This window comes from Hesperophylax consimilis, chromosome 1, assembly GCF_061612785.1.
Source record: "Hesperophylax consimilis isolate HC1 chromosome 1, BYU_Hcon_1.0, whole genome shotgun sequence".
Classification (NCBI taxonomy): Eukaryota; Metazoa; Arthropoda; class Insecta; order Trichoptera; family Limnephilidae; genus Hesperophylax; species Hesperophylax consimilis.
This window is the reverse complement of record NC_142836.1, coordinates 4,440,456-4,456,519: the sequence shown is the minus strand read 5'-3', so window position 1 is coordinate 4,456,519 and position 16,064 is coordinate 4,440,456. Positions and strand designations below refer to the sequence as shown.

Sequence of the window (16,064 nt, the reverse complement as noted above, 5' to 3'; positions counted from 1 at the left end):
GTTCCACACCCATAGAGATAACGTACATTTATGCCACACCTTGACATGACATTTGGGTGACTGGTACGAATGCATTTGTACTGAACTATTCCGTGCTACAGTCTAATGATTTCAAATTGCCTCGATGTTACCGAACTCCGATATTACGAGACAGGACTAAAATACATTTTAATCCAATTAGCGTGAAAGATCAAGGTTTGTTTAATTAATATTATAGAGAAAAATCAGTACATTTTGTTGAATCCGAAACATTTTACGAATTAGACATTCAGATGCATTAAAAAATGGACTGTTAACAATCAAAAAGAAACCAAATTAATTGGTGTTTGCTGGAATCTGGTATGTGTATTTGTAAGAATTAACAATGTATGGAAAACGGATGATCAATCACTTACCACTGAATCTTTGCGAAGGAGCACAACACAATCACAATATAGTGAGTTCCACCGGGATACGTAATTAGAGCCACAACAAAGTTAATGAGTACTTAAAAAGCGATATTATGAACCAAGATAGTCAACTTCCTTCTTTTTACTTTTCAACGATATTATGCATTATACTTTTTCAGTAAGGTGATGGTCGGGGAAATGTAAAAACTGGGTAAATGACGGTAGGAACTAAGCAAATTTTCATTTCAAAATCAAATACATATTATGTTACAATGGAAGTGATACAATATAACGCATATATAATAAATCATGGTTGGTAGGTACCTTTATGTTTCCTTGTAATTTCTGATTTATGGTAGGTACTTTAAGGACGGATTGTTTCGGAGAATTTGAACAATTCATCAAATTTCAACGTTCATTTTCGGGTTTTGTGAAAGTCCTATTCAAGTTCTGTTATTATATCATTATAGGCTAGTTGCTTGAGAAAACTGAAATAAAAACAGAACTTGAAAAAATCTTTCACAGAATTTGAAAATGAACGTTGAAATTTGATGAATTGTTCAAATTCTCCGAAACAACCCGTCCTAAGTAATTACATTGCGATGTTAGAATTTAAAGAAATATTACTGAAGGTATGAAGAGCATTGTTGATTGTAGAATCAGCTGTTGTATTTGTTTTGCAGTTAGACGTGTAGAATAGTGCTGCATGGTGGGTACGACTCAAAGGTATGTTTAAATTAATTATGGACAGAAAATCGCCACAGTGCGTAGAAATGTTAAATCACCTACTGTTCGCCTTTGTAACAAAGATTGAAATTTACATTGAAAGTTATTGTTGAATTTTAAGTTGAGTTAGTTTATAATTTTGTTTTGAATACGTTCTATGCAATTGATGTATTGTTTATTCTGCGGCTTCCAAACTTGCGAAGCATATTTCAGTGTATTTCTCTGACTAATGAGAAATATTACATCCTGATTGTTTTACGTGTTATGTAAATGTAAAAACAACGGTAAACAAAATGACGTCTAGCGTAACATAATAAGATACAACGTCGCTTTTCCGTATTAGGAATACGCTGACTTCTGAAAAGACACGTTGTGTTTATCGTAAAATGTGACGACGAAATGATAATAATATTACTTTCAGTACCTGGTCGTAGGGCGCATGTATCCTATTATGTGTTATGGGTCGGCAAAATTGTATCCATGGAATCACGTAACACATGGTTTGGTAGATGAACAATGAACGTAGCTTATTATATAATCTTATTTTTCTAAATACGCATCTCTCAAATCCGATTTTTAAAAGAAAAGAATTTCTTCATTTAATTCTGAGTAAAATTTATTTATTAAGTAAAGTCACGTTACAAAAAAAATACAGTGTGTGGTAAGCCCACGCACGACGGAAGTGAAACTTTAAGTATTCCTCTCTCTCTCTTTTCATTTCATATTATTATTATTCAGAATGCTGTACATGATAGTTTTAAAAAGCATAAATTTATTTATAGACGTGTTGTTAACAAATGAACGTTTAACTAGATTCCTAATATTGACATATTTATAAGTAGCATGTGATAAAAAAATTAAAAGTTATAAAAATACGGGATTCGAACCCGGATCCTGCATAACCTACAAATTCTGGTGTGCCGCAGGGATCCAATTTAGGACCCCTATTGTTTTTAATTCTTATAAACAATATTCAGGGAAAGATTAAATTCGTCCGTTTTCTACTTTTTGCCGATGACATCAAACTCTTTCTGAGAATAAGATCGATAGAAGACTGTAGAAAGCTCCAGGAAGATATCGATGCAATTATTGACTGGAGTATTGATAACAAACTTGGGTTCAACTTCCAAAAATGTTCAGTGATGTGCTTTACAAGGGCACACAAGACCATATATTTTAATTACAAAATGAAAGATACGTCACTGAAGCACATGGTGACTTGCAAGGACTTGGGAATTGTGTACGACATTCGCTTAACATTTCACGCTCATATTGAAAAGATCTGTAAATCAGCCACTAAGATGTTGGGTTTTGTCATACACAATTCGAAAGACTTGACCAACCTTGCAGTAATAAGGCTGCTTTACTTTAGCTTAGTGCGTAGCATTCTCGAGAATGGATCTCAGGTATGGGGGCCAGAGGACACTGTCTATGTACTAATGGTCGAGAAGATACAAAAAAAGTTTTTACGATACCTCTACATGAGAGAGTTTGGTTATTACCCATGGCTGTTTCCAACAGCATTTATCTCGGGAATGCTGGGTATATGCAGCCTTAGTTAAAGAAGGGATGTTGCATTACTCCTGATGGCGTATAAGCTACTAAACGGTTTAGTATCAATACCAGACATTCTGGCTAAAATAGGATTTTATGTCCCGGATAATTTCGCGCGAGGCCGCCAACACAGGCTTTTGATTCTTCCTAGGTGCAGAACTAACTTACCAATGGTGATGCCCTTGGGAAGAATCACTAGGTTAATTAACTGCCTCGCAGGAAATGTGGATATTTTCCACATGTCCTACAACGTATTTCAACGTGAAATATTATTATTCAATACTTAAAATTGTAAATCTAAATTTGAAACTTTTTTCTTTGTCCCACTTGTAAATGTACCTATTTGTTATTCACTTTTTTGTAAATGTTAATTATCGATATTGCAATGTTCTGGTTCATACTGTTTTTGCAAATAAACAATAAATAAATAAATAACGAGTGTCAAACGCTCTGCCTCTAGACCGCGAGGAGAGGTATCTCGCGCGACGAGAACCGCGTATACAACGTGTACTCCTATCACATAACGTCTCGTTAACGCTTTATATAGGGTCAAATCGAAGATATATCGGCAGTGTGAAGTCATATCTGTCGTTTTTCAAAATATTTCCGTATATTTGTCCGTTTTGGAAAAGATCTATCGTGTTTAAACAGTTTCATACCCGTATGGAGTCTGAATTTGAAAAACATTTCTAAATTTTTAAAAACTCACTTACGACTGTGTTTTTTACTAAAAAAACTTGTCACGCACGTCTGCGAGGGTAATTAGTCGCGTTATCGGCCTTGATTAGTAATTTTAATGATTCAAAATAAAAATAATTAATCAAAATACCGAGCGACTCTACCGGCTCGATTTGTAAGCTATATTTCTACCAAAATATCATATAGTCAAAATATCTAAAAGTCGCAGCACGAGAGCATTTTATCACTTTTCCTCGTATTAAAAAAATCACAAAAAGAAAAAAAAATAGTTAAAGCGGGGATCGAACCTCGGTTCTTCACGACGAGAGTCGGGCGCTCTGCCTCTAGACCGCGAAGCTGAGTTTGGAGAGTGACCTAAACTAGGTATATAATATTAGCTAGGCTTCTATAGCGAAATGATCACGGTTTTTCGTGACGGTCATGAGTCGGTTTTACTCCGGTCCTCGAAATTGCATGACGCGCGTAAAGAAGTTTCACTTCAAAAATACTCGATTATTTCAAAGGCCAAGATGTATTCTACTCGCAGTATTTAATTAAAGCATCTTAAACATTTCTAGGCGACCAAATTTTCAAATCAAAAACATATGATTTTGCATTACTACGTATGGCATCGCCTTAAACCTTTTTCTAATAGCGTCCCACATACAGGTGTGTGTGGCAGGACGCACCCGACAGACCTTATCAGCAATTCCTAAGGTTATTTGGAGTCGAAGGGTACAATATAACGTATGAATTTGCTCCACTATGACACCTTTCCATTCCATCTTTAAAACTTCATCTGCACTAGACCCAATCATAAAGGCACAGAAAACTATTATAAAAATAATTCTTAGGCTTCCTCTAATAACTGACTCGAACTTAATCTTTAATATTTTGAATGTGTTTGATGTTCGGCAGACATACGCAAAAACAATATTCACTCACCTATACACAAATATACATACATACTATGAAAAAAGATCTCTTACTCGCTGTACTCGAAGCAATAACAAAGACTTAGGTACTTCAAATTCCTGTAACGCACACTACTTTTGGTCAACGGAATTTTAGATATCTTGCGACAAGACTTTACAACATTCTTCCTGATAAAATTAAAATATGTCATTCACAAAAAAATTTCAAGGATAGCGTAAAAATTTGGATCAAAAGTAATGAAAGGGCCTTTACCGGCGCACTCATCCAAATTCGCAGTTTTTGATGTAACCTAATTATTGTATGTATTTTCATATAATTGTAGGTATATTATTACGACTATAAACGAACTTGGTAAATGATGTATTGATATTGATGCTACCTAACTATTGAGTGTTCGTATTTTTATATATTTGTAGGTACGTTATAGTACTATAAATAAACTTGGTAGATAGCTGCCTCAACACAGGCTAAGCCTAGTGAGGCGGGCTATGATAAACATTAACATTTCTATTATTTACATTATAATAAGAACCCTCAACTTTTTGTAATTTTTTATGTATTCTAGATATTTACATGTTCATAGTTGCAAATTTATTGAATAAAGATATTATGATTATTATTATTATTATCTAAAAAAAATTGTGACATAAAAAACCATTTTCTTATATGAGGGAAACATATTATAATAACTTTGTACTATGCAGACAGTATTGAATGAAACCAAAAATAACATTACAGCACTATTTTCGCTTACTATAATATATATAGATGTCGATAAAATATTTTTTAAATTTATAAAATACATTTTTTAATAGACATTTACAAGGCATCGAGACATTGAATCACTACACCATGCTAGGCAACTGCCTGTTTCATGGTAACCAATACATTATTTTGAATAATCGGTAAACAATATATAGTAAGAATTTAGGACTTACTAATAAACGTGTTTTAAATCCTACACAACGATAACTAACCCTAAGGATGGGTTGTTTGAACAATTCATCAATTTTCAACGTTCATTTTCGGGTTCTGTGAAATTCCTGTTCAAGTACTGTTATTATATCATTTTAGGCCAGTTACCTGACATAACTTGAAAATTAAGTTTGTAATTTGAAGAATTGCTCAGATTCTCTGAAACAACCCATCCTTAATGTAAAGTAAATGGTTGTTTCTCAGCTGCACAAAATCTAAAACACGCCCATGTAAAGGGGTAAAAATATAAACATTAGGAAGAGATGTTGTTTTTTATTTACGTTTTAATTACTTCGTAAACCATAAAATTGTCCTTTCGTAGGTAATTTGTAGGTACGAGTGGAATGGGACTTAAAATTTTTTCCAACCCGAATAAAAAATACTTTTTTCACACATTACTTATGACGCCAAGAGTAATAAAAACATCGTTATTTGTAAAATTGTCTCGATGTCCGGTGCTTGATGACTACACCAAAACTAAACACCGAAAACCACATAAATGTCACCATTTATAATTATATTAAAATACCGGCCCTAAGAGGATAAACGCACGCAACACGAAATCACTTCGACTTACATAAACACACACTTCACCACAATTTATACATCTGACCTATGATGGACAGTGCGACGCTGTCTGAAACGTTGGCTGACGAAGGAAAAAGTGCAACACGGCAAAATAACTCAAAAATGAATCAAGATAATTCTTTTGGCCGTGATTGTCAATACCAGTCAGATAATCAACAAATACTTCTAAATCATTTTTGTGATTTAAAAATATCTATCCTACCGACGCAACTGAGATACAGGTGAAAATTTTCAAAATTGGTAGGTACTTCTGAAAGATGCAGAAAACTATTATTTTTAAATACCTTCATTGAATTTCTCTTTAGTTTCGGTGAATGAATTAATGAACATCTTGAAAGTGGAAATTAACCTACTTTCCAACATCCGATCGAGCTCAAACTCGGCAGATAGACTCGTTGTCGATGACAATACATTCTATCATATTATTTTAATTTTGTGGTAATCACGCGTACACCGCGGACATAAAAGCATTTCTCAGAAATTGCTTGACATTACAATGTACAATATACGAAATAAATGTCTGTCCTACCCAATCGGGATTTGACGCAGTTATAACGCGGTTGACTCCAGTCCATGGGAGGACGGTTCAATTCTCAGTCAAATATTTATCTATTTATTTTAAAGTTTTAAATTCATTTAATCGACCCCAGTCCCTGGGGAGGAAGTTTTAATCCTCAGTCAAACCAATACAAATTTAAAATCTTTAAAATCAGCTAATAGCCAAGGTCGCAACTAGGAAACTAGATTTTTATTCTAATTAACTTTCACTATGAAACGCTGCTCTGTGCCGCGCACACAATGTTATAAGCAGGTGTGAATCGAGTTGGTACATTTACATAGCGACAAATATACGATCTATAACAGTTGTTCTCAATAGTTTTTTTAATCTACATCTGGAAAAAAATAAACCCTCAATGAACATTTTTTTTGTATTTTTTTATTTTATTTTATTTTGTTTTACGCCCAGCCGGGCATTTACATGAAATTTAACAACAGAATTTATCTATTGAAAATTATAAATAAAAAAATTAAATCATGCTATAACAGTAAACTGATAAACCAAATATCAAACAATATTAGTCAAACATTTCGAACATTATTCAAACATAAAATAATATAGAAACTAGAACAATACTATATGTATATAGACTAATCACTAAAACTATATAACCAAAGCTACTCTAATTTATAGGATTCCACAAAGTGCTGATACATGATTCTATAAATGGAGTCAATAAATATATCAATAATACCCCAAACTTGTTGCCCAGATCATGCATCCTATTGGTTAGTGAGTGTGTCTGGTAGTTGGTTGTTTATGTATTGCAGAAGAATGTTATATTTTGTCTTGTTTTCCTAGTCGGTCTATGGAATAAAGTGGCAACGATGGCAAGACTATCAATTAAGTTGTTAATGACTCTGTGTAACACAACCAGGTCTGACATAATTCTCCTGTCAGGCAGTCTTATTAGATGCACTTGATTCATCAAACCAACATAATTTATGCATTTATTTGGAATTCTAAGCTTAAAATTTACGTACCTAAGAAATTTGTACTGAAGTCTTTCTATATTGTTAGAGTGAACTTTATATAAAGGAGACCAAATAGGTGAATTATATTTCATTTGACTTCTGACTGATGAAGAATAGAGGGTTCTCATACAATCTAAGGCTTTAAAATCAGTCAAAGTTCTGCAAAGGAAGCCAAGCATCTTTAAAGCCTTATTAGTTATAAAGTTGATGTATGCAATGAATAACAAGTTTTCATCGAATATTACATCCAAGTCACGAATTTGTGACGCTGGTATTAATTTGATATATTATAATGTATATTCATGTGAGATTTTATAACGAGTTTTGGTAAATCGTATTTCTGAATGTTCAACAATAAAGCATCTGTTCACACCATTGATAAAGTTGTTCCAAATTAGTCGTAAATTTTGGCAATAGTATACATTTGGTATTCTTTTATATATTATCATATTTGTGGTAGCTTCGCGCGAAAAAATCCAAATATATAACTTAATCTTCTTTTTCTATTTTCTATCAGTGTCTGTGGGTAAGCTATGATTTTTTCATATAAATATATACGATTATATTCCAAGATTAATGAAATTTGGAGACTTGACTTTCAAAACAAAATTAAGGCTGTCTAAAAATCAACACCAAACCCCTTTTCCCATCCCTCAAAGCAGAATAAAGCTCAACGGGATCTTCAGATATTATAAAAATATATTTTTTTTAAAACCCTGAAAGTATTCAAACAAACTCACAAAGGAAAAATAAATATCACAACGATGGTTTACAAATGTATCGTATGTTAGACGTGATCACCAAACAAACAAAAATATCTTAGGTATTAGAAGCAGATACTCCCAGTGTCTGCCTAGTTAAGGGTGACCTTTCAGAATCGACAAGTTGGTTGGTAAGCCATTAACCGTGTTTGATTTTTTTTGATTTTTTTGATTTTCTAGATTCTCATTATCCACGAAGTCGTAAATCATTTAAATTTGCTGAATTTAAAGTTAATGATCTCTTTATTGTACCTCACAATTTTTGCCTCATTCGGGTGTTTACAATGTTACCTAGCTATTTATTATCTACTTAGAGGCCTTGTGTTTTCTCGGTAGGGAAATTTTTTTTTACCTAAAGACCCTACGAAAATTGCATGTATTAGAGCATCATATTCTTCAGCTTCAGCATCACCAGCAGCCGACAGCGGCTGTATACTACATAACTAGGGAATTCCTCCGCATTCACCTGTGGAAATATGGGAAATCGCATAAAACCATATCCAGGACGAAACGGCCGTGTTTGATGATCAAATCTGAATAGCTTAGGTACTTCCTGACCTTTCTCTTCCCATCTCCCATCATTCCCCACTCTTTGCAACAACAAAACATTCCCTAATTGTGGATATCATGATCCCACTGGGTTCGGAGACTTGGGTCTCTTGTGCGGTATTCACATAAAACAGATAAGTCCGGTAGGTACTTACATAAATTTATTTCCTCTTTACTCGTCGCCTCATCGATAAGGATTGTGACTCCCTCTCCAATGAAGATCAAGACCTCATAGTTTGAGAAGTCCTGAACCAGATAACCAGACTTATTATTTGATTGACCGTAATCCAATTATAGATATCGCAGAATGTGCTTTTTTCGAGCCGATTTTTTAAATATAATTTAATTGTAGCGCCGGTTTGTCATCTGGTTTCCGTGGTGTAGTGGTTATCACATCCGCCTAACACGCGGAAGGCCCCCGGTTCGATCCCGGGCGGAAACATTTCTTTGAATTTGTATTTTATAAAATTTTATAAAAAAATATATTATTATTTAGGTATTTACATGTTTTTGAAGTAATAATATTACTATCCTATCACCAATAAACGTCTGTTTTTTTTAACCTAATTCAAATTGTGTCCGCTAGAGGCCTCTCTTGTACTTATTTTTTTCGAGAAAATGATAACGGAGAATTTTATTTTCTGAATCAATATTTTTATTATCGTGGTACATGTTATGATTCATCACCCATAAAAACATAATGATCTATAAATCTCTAAAAATATAATAAGTTTGAAACAAATCTGAAAGCAATGTCAATGCCTAATAATATAGGCCCGCCTTGTATTAGTAAAAACGTACCTGGGCGCGTTCCAGGTAAGGGGGGCCTAAAAACTGTCCACCGTCGCGTCAGACCCGTGCACCGTCTAGTTCCATCATCGTTTTGAATAACTTGAAGCTTATTGGAGGGGAAATAACCGACACCGAGGCTATTATATGAAGTGACAGACCGAAAACAAATTTTCAGCCGAAACCGAATTTCGAACGTTAATGTATTATATTCTCTCCATCGAATCCAGTTTCGGCCTAGTTAACCAAAAACGAATAATTAACTAGGAACACGTACATCTTTTTGGTATAAACCACCTCACTAGGCTGAGACCGAGGTATTAATAACCCGGCTATTTGATTTGAGTTGAGACCTTAACCTTTTTTATTTATCTGTGTCTTATTCTGTTTCATTAAGATTTATTAGTATTATCTTATTCAATTATAAATGTTCGATTAGGTGGGTAGAATCTTTTCACGTTATGCATTTCTAGGGTTGCCATCCGTCCCGATATATCGGGACTGTCACCTTTATTGAGCTATCTGTCCCGACGTCCCGACAAAAGCCTTAAATGTCCCGATTGAAATTACGAAATGCAAATTTTAATTTTCCGTGCGTCCCATAGCCCAGAGACTGTGGAGTCGATTTTACAGTGTCAAGTCAATTATAACATGACTTGTACAGAGTTCTACAATTATGTTAAAAGGTACCTACCCAGAATTGTTGAGAAAAGCGAAATCTTCTGAAAAGTATGGCCAGCCAAGTACTTCTGCTAGTACCAATTAAAGTAACATATAAAACAAACATATTTACTTACTTATTATAAAATAAAGAAATTGTTTAAGTATTACAAAAAATTTATTTGCTCCATCCTGAAACGTCCCGACGCGCGACGAGACCCTGGCCGAATATGGCAACCCTATGCATTTCCTATACCATTATTTGACAGAATTGGTAAGGGTTTGGAATAGGAACCCATTCTGTTCAATGGACCCATTATTATGAAAAGGCAATTCCAGGAGTCCCCTTTTAGCGCTGCTTGCGCACTCAAGGTGATTTTTCACCAAACTGCGCTATAAAAGTGATCGATCAAATAATATACGGCGGCTTCGGGTCGTTGCAGGCCTCCCCACAATTTCACGTAGTATGAGCAACTGAACGACTCCTGACTCCTGACTCCTGACATTCTATCCAACTTATTTACGATGACATGTACCTGCGTTGCTCGGGGTTATGAATTGTTCATAGTAAAGTTTTGGGGTTGTGAATTCTAGTGTACCTGAAATCGGTTCCATGATAACTCAACAGAGTGACAATTCAACACACCTTTAAAAAGTGATATAAAGTCATTAGAAACGATGAAAAAAAATTAAACCTAACCTAACCTAACCTAACCTCACCTAACCTACTTAACCCAGTTAATAATGTTTTTGTTTCATCACTTTCCATGACTTTATATAGCTTTTTAAAGATGTGATGAATTATCATTGTGATGATTTATCCGGTCATCCTGAAATCTGGGTGCACTTTTATGAAGGAAATAATATAATTGTATTGTAATAAGTATTTTTTCACAAAATCGTGCCGTATCCTCTTTATATTATTTGAATATAATATTAGAGCATAACTTGCAAAAAGATTTTTTTCTTAAAATAATCAAATTAGCGCCATCTATGAATAAGTAATTTACGAATAATTTTTAGTTGTGAGTGTGCATAAAACGTCTTGTAATAATTATGTACTTCAAATGCGTCCAAACATCGGGTCGATAGTAAAAGTAATTCAGAGCTGTAAATATGTCACGTGCCACCAAATTTGTGTTGAAGTGTATTTTTTATCTTGTGTCAAAAAGTCATATTTACGTAGAAACTTTTTAAAATTACAAAAAATATTCGCCCAACGTGGGGCTCGAACCCACGACCCTGAGATTAAGAGTCTCATGCTCTACCGACTGAGCTAGCCGGGCTAGTGACAGGGTTGCCAAAATATCTTGTCTGAACTAGCGCGCATCTCCGTGATGTTTATTTCTGACATAATTACATTGCTCCCAAGATAGTATTATCACTTAGCCACTTTAGACCGCTCGGCACGATCCCCTATTCGCATTTACATTAATTTTACAGATAATCCATTCCAACCATGTTCAAAGAATATTTAATTTGGCAAGAAGCTTCGCCGAATTTAGCATTTTCCATTTTGCAGTGTAGAAAGGGAATAATGTTTATTGAATCTTAAATCTCCCTTTATTGTTAGAAGTGGTATTATGTAAGTTAAAATAATCGTAAAAGCAGCGGGAAGAAGTCCTACAGGAATGAATTAATTGTAGCATTTAGAATAATGGAATATCTATTTCGATACTAAAATAACTTCCTGTGTTTAGTTTAATAAATTTTAGCCTTTGAAATTTCTATTGAAAATAGTTGTTATATATGTTTGCTTGATCTATTGTTGAAAATTTGAGAGTTGGATAATAGGTTTGAGAATAGTTTTGGTAGTAAGAACATTATGTAGTTACGTTAATTGTGAAGAAATTGATTAAAATTAGCCGCCCAATTCAATTAAAATTCCTTGTCAATGGTCAATGTTATGCTGCAATGTTATCAGTCACTGAATAACCAAAACATTTATTTTTTGTTGACAGATGAAAATAAGCTATTAAAAAACACCGTCTTTAACTGAGAAATTGAGATGAACGAAACCGGACACTAAAGTAAAATATGTGTGTACCTATGTAAAACAAATTGGCCACCTACATAACTAATTTGGTCTTAAATATGATTTCATAAGTTGAACTATCTACACTTAACACTAAAATGTTATTTGACACTCGAAAAATATACATTATTTTTTAATTGTTAACTATTTTAACATGGGTAGGTACAATTCTCATAGCCTCAGTCAATTTTCTGATAGCATTTCCGAATGCACCGCCCTCGCTTGACATCGAAACAAAAATGATTTTCAAATCCTCTTTCAATTACAGATACATCTTCTCCCTGGCATTGGCTGATCTGCTGGTGATAGTGACCAGCGTGCCCTTCGCATCCATGATCTACACCCTGGAGTCCTGGCCGTGGGGAGGGGCCCTCTGCAGGCTGTCCGAATGCGCCAAAGACGTGTCCATCGGGGTGTCTGTGTTCACCCTCACGGCGCTGTCTGCGGAGAGATACTGCGCTATTGTTAATCCTCTTCGGAAACTACAGGTATGTTCCTTCTCTTATCTAATTACGATATCCTGGTTACTATACGGGCTACCATCTCCTTTGCGCAACGGTGAACAAACTTCGAATGCTACTACCGGATATACATATACATCTCCTGGTCGCTTGACCTGATAAGTGTACCGTTTACACAACATTTTTAAATGAGCCGTTGCCTGGAATACCGGAATAACGTTGCATCCAAAAATATTCCAGTTTTAAGTAAAATGAAAACAGTTATGTTTAATTACATTTTATACAATTAATTAAAATGCAATAATCATATATTATATAAGAATCCGTAATAAGCGTTCACACAAAGAAGAAGGTGCTTTGAAAGGGAGATATGTAAATATTACTATTAAAGGAGCGCGCTAATATTAAAAAATAATATAATAAAGAAGGGAAAACTCTTAAAATATTTAATAAAACAAAATAAAATATAAATCTCTCGTCAAAAGCCTAAGTTGCATTTAAATATTCAATGTGATATATTTTTTTCATATCTGCAACATGTTAAATAGCGGAACAAAATGTGATTTTAATCATTTTCAGAATATACTTTGCGATTCTTTTTCTTCCGAGGGAATTTCATAAATTTACGGTTTCGGCTTTACAAATGTTATGATGTTATCTTCAAAAATAATATAATTTTTTTAGTAACTTAAAAACTTTTATAAATCGGAAGAAATTTGGAATGCGGGGCTTAAAGTTTTAAATGAAAAAAGTAAAAGAAAAGCAATTTAATTAGAAATCCATCACTTGTTTGTTAATTGTTTCTTTGCATTGTATCTTTTCACGTTAGAAATTTTAACCTCACTAGGACAAGCCTGTGTTGAGGTTAATAATTTTACAAAATAATAAAAATAAAACAAATATTTTTAAATTAATGTTTCTACAAATTGGATACCTACATGGTACCTATTAAGCTAATTCCAGCCAATTCATTATTTATATAATATAGTAAACATCAATAACTCTATCATATACATTCTAACACAGCATCACGTTAGTTGATCAAATGGATTATACATTTATAGTTTTGTATATGTAAGTGATGAACCGGTGAATGCAATACGTTAGCCGTTAGTTGATAATAATTTAACCAGTCTATAGTTAGTAATAAGATAAATATATTATATAAATCATCGAAATATTCTTATTATTAACTCAACATTCATAGTTTTGTTGGATACAGCATCATTCCGTGCAAGGGCACCCGCAAATGCACTGATAAAAACTTTTTTAACCTCTTTATTTTTCTCTCTTGTGACATAAACTAATTGTCATTTTATTTGAATAAGTTTCTCATGGTTCAATGAATTGTTTGCGATTTCTTTCGATGTGATATACACAGAATTTGACATTTTAAATTATTCTAAGCAAATTACGTTACGATGGATAAACAATTTCGCAAAATATTCTAGTTTTAGATGGCTATCACTTATAACAAAAAAAACTTACAACTGACATTTTTTCACATCTCCCTCTAATACCTTAATGATCTCAGGTCGTAGATATCTCTATCTTATCCTGGTCATGTCCGAAAATACATTAAAAATACATTTTATATGATACTAAGCAAACGTCAGACATGATAGTGTTTACTTTCTTGGTCTGTATAGCAAAGAGAAATAAAGGAGATAGCTTGGGGACAAAACTTGACCTACGCTAGGTACATACAGTAGCTTCTCATTTGGACGCAAGATGGCACTGAAACTCGATAATACCGTACGAATATGCACGAATATTAAAAATTAATGAATAATTGGGTAGCTTAGTAAATAATTTTTTTAATATTAATACTATTGCATCATATTTTTGGAGGTCATTGACCAAAAGACCTCCGTAAACGAGCCGCCACTGCCTACATTAACCTTCTATCAATAAACAATATTTCCTCAACAACGGCTCAGCTCAATGTTTACTAAGGTATATTTGCCGCTGGGAAACATTATAAGCAATTCCTATCGCCTTTAACGATTTTTGCTCGAGACTTCCTCATATTACATTTGACACAGAGAGTTTTATTTATTGACAACTTTTCAAAAACTTTTCGATCTTATCGAGGGAGTACAAAGAATACCTACGCTATATCAATATTATTATAACTTCATAATTTCTTTCAAGCTTTGAGGCAAGAGAATTTTCAGTTTTCGCAGAAAGATCAAAAGAATCGAATACTTTAACCAGTATCCTGAAGAAACCCTATCTTCCACCGCTCTTTAGAAACGAAGAAACTGTTTCGATATCCAATGGTCGTAACTCGGGTGATGTTTGATTCGTTTCAATGTTTTTATTTTGTGTGATTAGTTTGTCATCTGGTTTCCGTGGTGTAGCGGTTATCACATCCGCCTAACACGCGGAAGGCCCCCGATTCGATCCCGGGCGGAAACATTTCTTTTTTCTTTCACAATACTATTTATTGTCCACGAAAATTATAAACTATTCTCGCATTAAAAATTATTCTGTAAAGAAGATATTAAAAAAAATAATTCTTTGAAATATCTAGATCGGATCGGAAGCGACCAACTTTTTGCTTTCCCAAGGTGGCTTTAGAATTGAGTTTATCTAATTTTACTACCCTGTTTCGCTGGATATTTTAAAACTATAAGTACATCTATTTGAATTTAACTTTTCTTTTCGGTCATGAATGAATGCAAATCTTGGAAACGAAAATTAACACACTCCCCGATATCCGATCGAGCTGAAACTCGGCATATAAACTCGTTGTCGATGACAATACATTTTTTCAATACTTTTGGTGGCAATCACATAAACACACAAGGACATACAGACACAAGATTTCCTACAACCAATTTAAATTCTCATTATGAAAGAGAAAGGGGCCTTTTTTCCCTGAACACTATATACCAGTATTTCAAATTACAAGCACACGCATTTATCTAAAATCGGATGATATTAGCAGCAGTTAACGAAATAAATGTCGGTTCTATGTTGGTAAAGTTGACTACTCCAGTACCTGGGTTGGAGGGTTCAATCCTCAGTCAAATCAATCTTTTTTTAATTATTTTCTTTGTAAGTCTTAAAAGATATTTTAAAATAGATGTGTTCAAGGAAAAAAAACCTTTGTTTTTTACGTTTTATTTTTATTTAATATTTTTTTGGTCAATGATTTAAAATATGTTACTTTCTACAGTTTGACGAATGACTCGAATCCCCATACTTCATTACTGAAACGAAAGCAAGCTTTGGTAGTAACATATTTCGATAACCGAAAAACTCGGGACAATAACAAATCAATACGATTTGAAAAGTGGTATAAAGTCATGAAAAGTTATAGGATTTTATTTTTCTTGACCTTCATTAACTTTATATCATTTTTTAAATGTGTTGATTTGTAGCTGTCCTGAATTTTCATAGAATCCAAACTTCATATTAAAAA

The 16,064-nt window shown here is 33.6% G+C and overlaps 1 protein-coding gene and 3 non-coding genes across 4 annotated transcripts in view; 3 read left to right on the top strand and 1 right to left on the bottom strand.

The window, feature by feature from the left end:
* Positions 1-16,064, top strand: part of LOC149426152 (neuropeptide CCHamide-2 receptor-like) — a 176,324-nt gene that overhangs the window by 18,127 nt on the left and 142,133 nt on the right. Inside the window, exon 2 of the mRNA XM_089635319.1 lies at positions 12,442-12,661. Within this exon, the coding sequence (XP_089491445.1) occupies positions 12,442-12,661 (220 nt within the window). The remainder of the gene's footprint in view (positions 1-12,441; positions 12,662-16,064) is intronic.
* TRNAV-AAC (transfer RNA valine (anticodon AAC)) lies at positions 9,059-9,131 on the top strand. Its single transcript has one exon. It is a non-coding gene; the product is annotated as a tRNA-Val (tRNA).
* On the bottom strand, positions 11,352-11,424 carry TRNAK-CUU (transfer RNA lysine (anticodon CUU)). Its single transcript has one exon. It is a non-coding gene; the product is annotated as a tRNA-Lys (tRNA).
* TRNAV-AAC (transfer RNA valine (anticodon AAC)) lies at positions 14,983-15,055 on the top strand. Its single transcript has one exon. It is a non-coding gene; the product is annotated as a tRNA-Val (tRNA).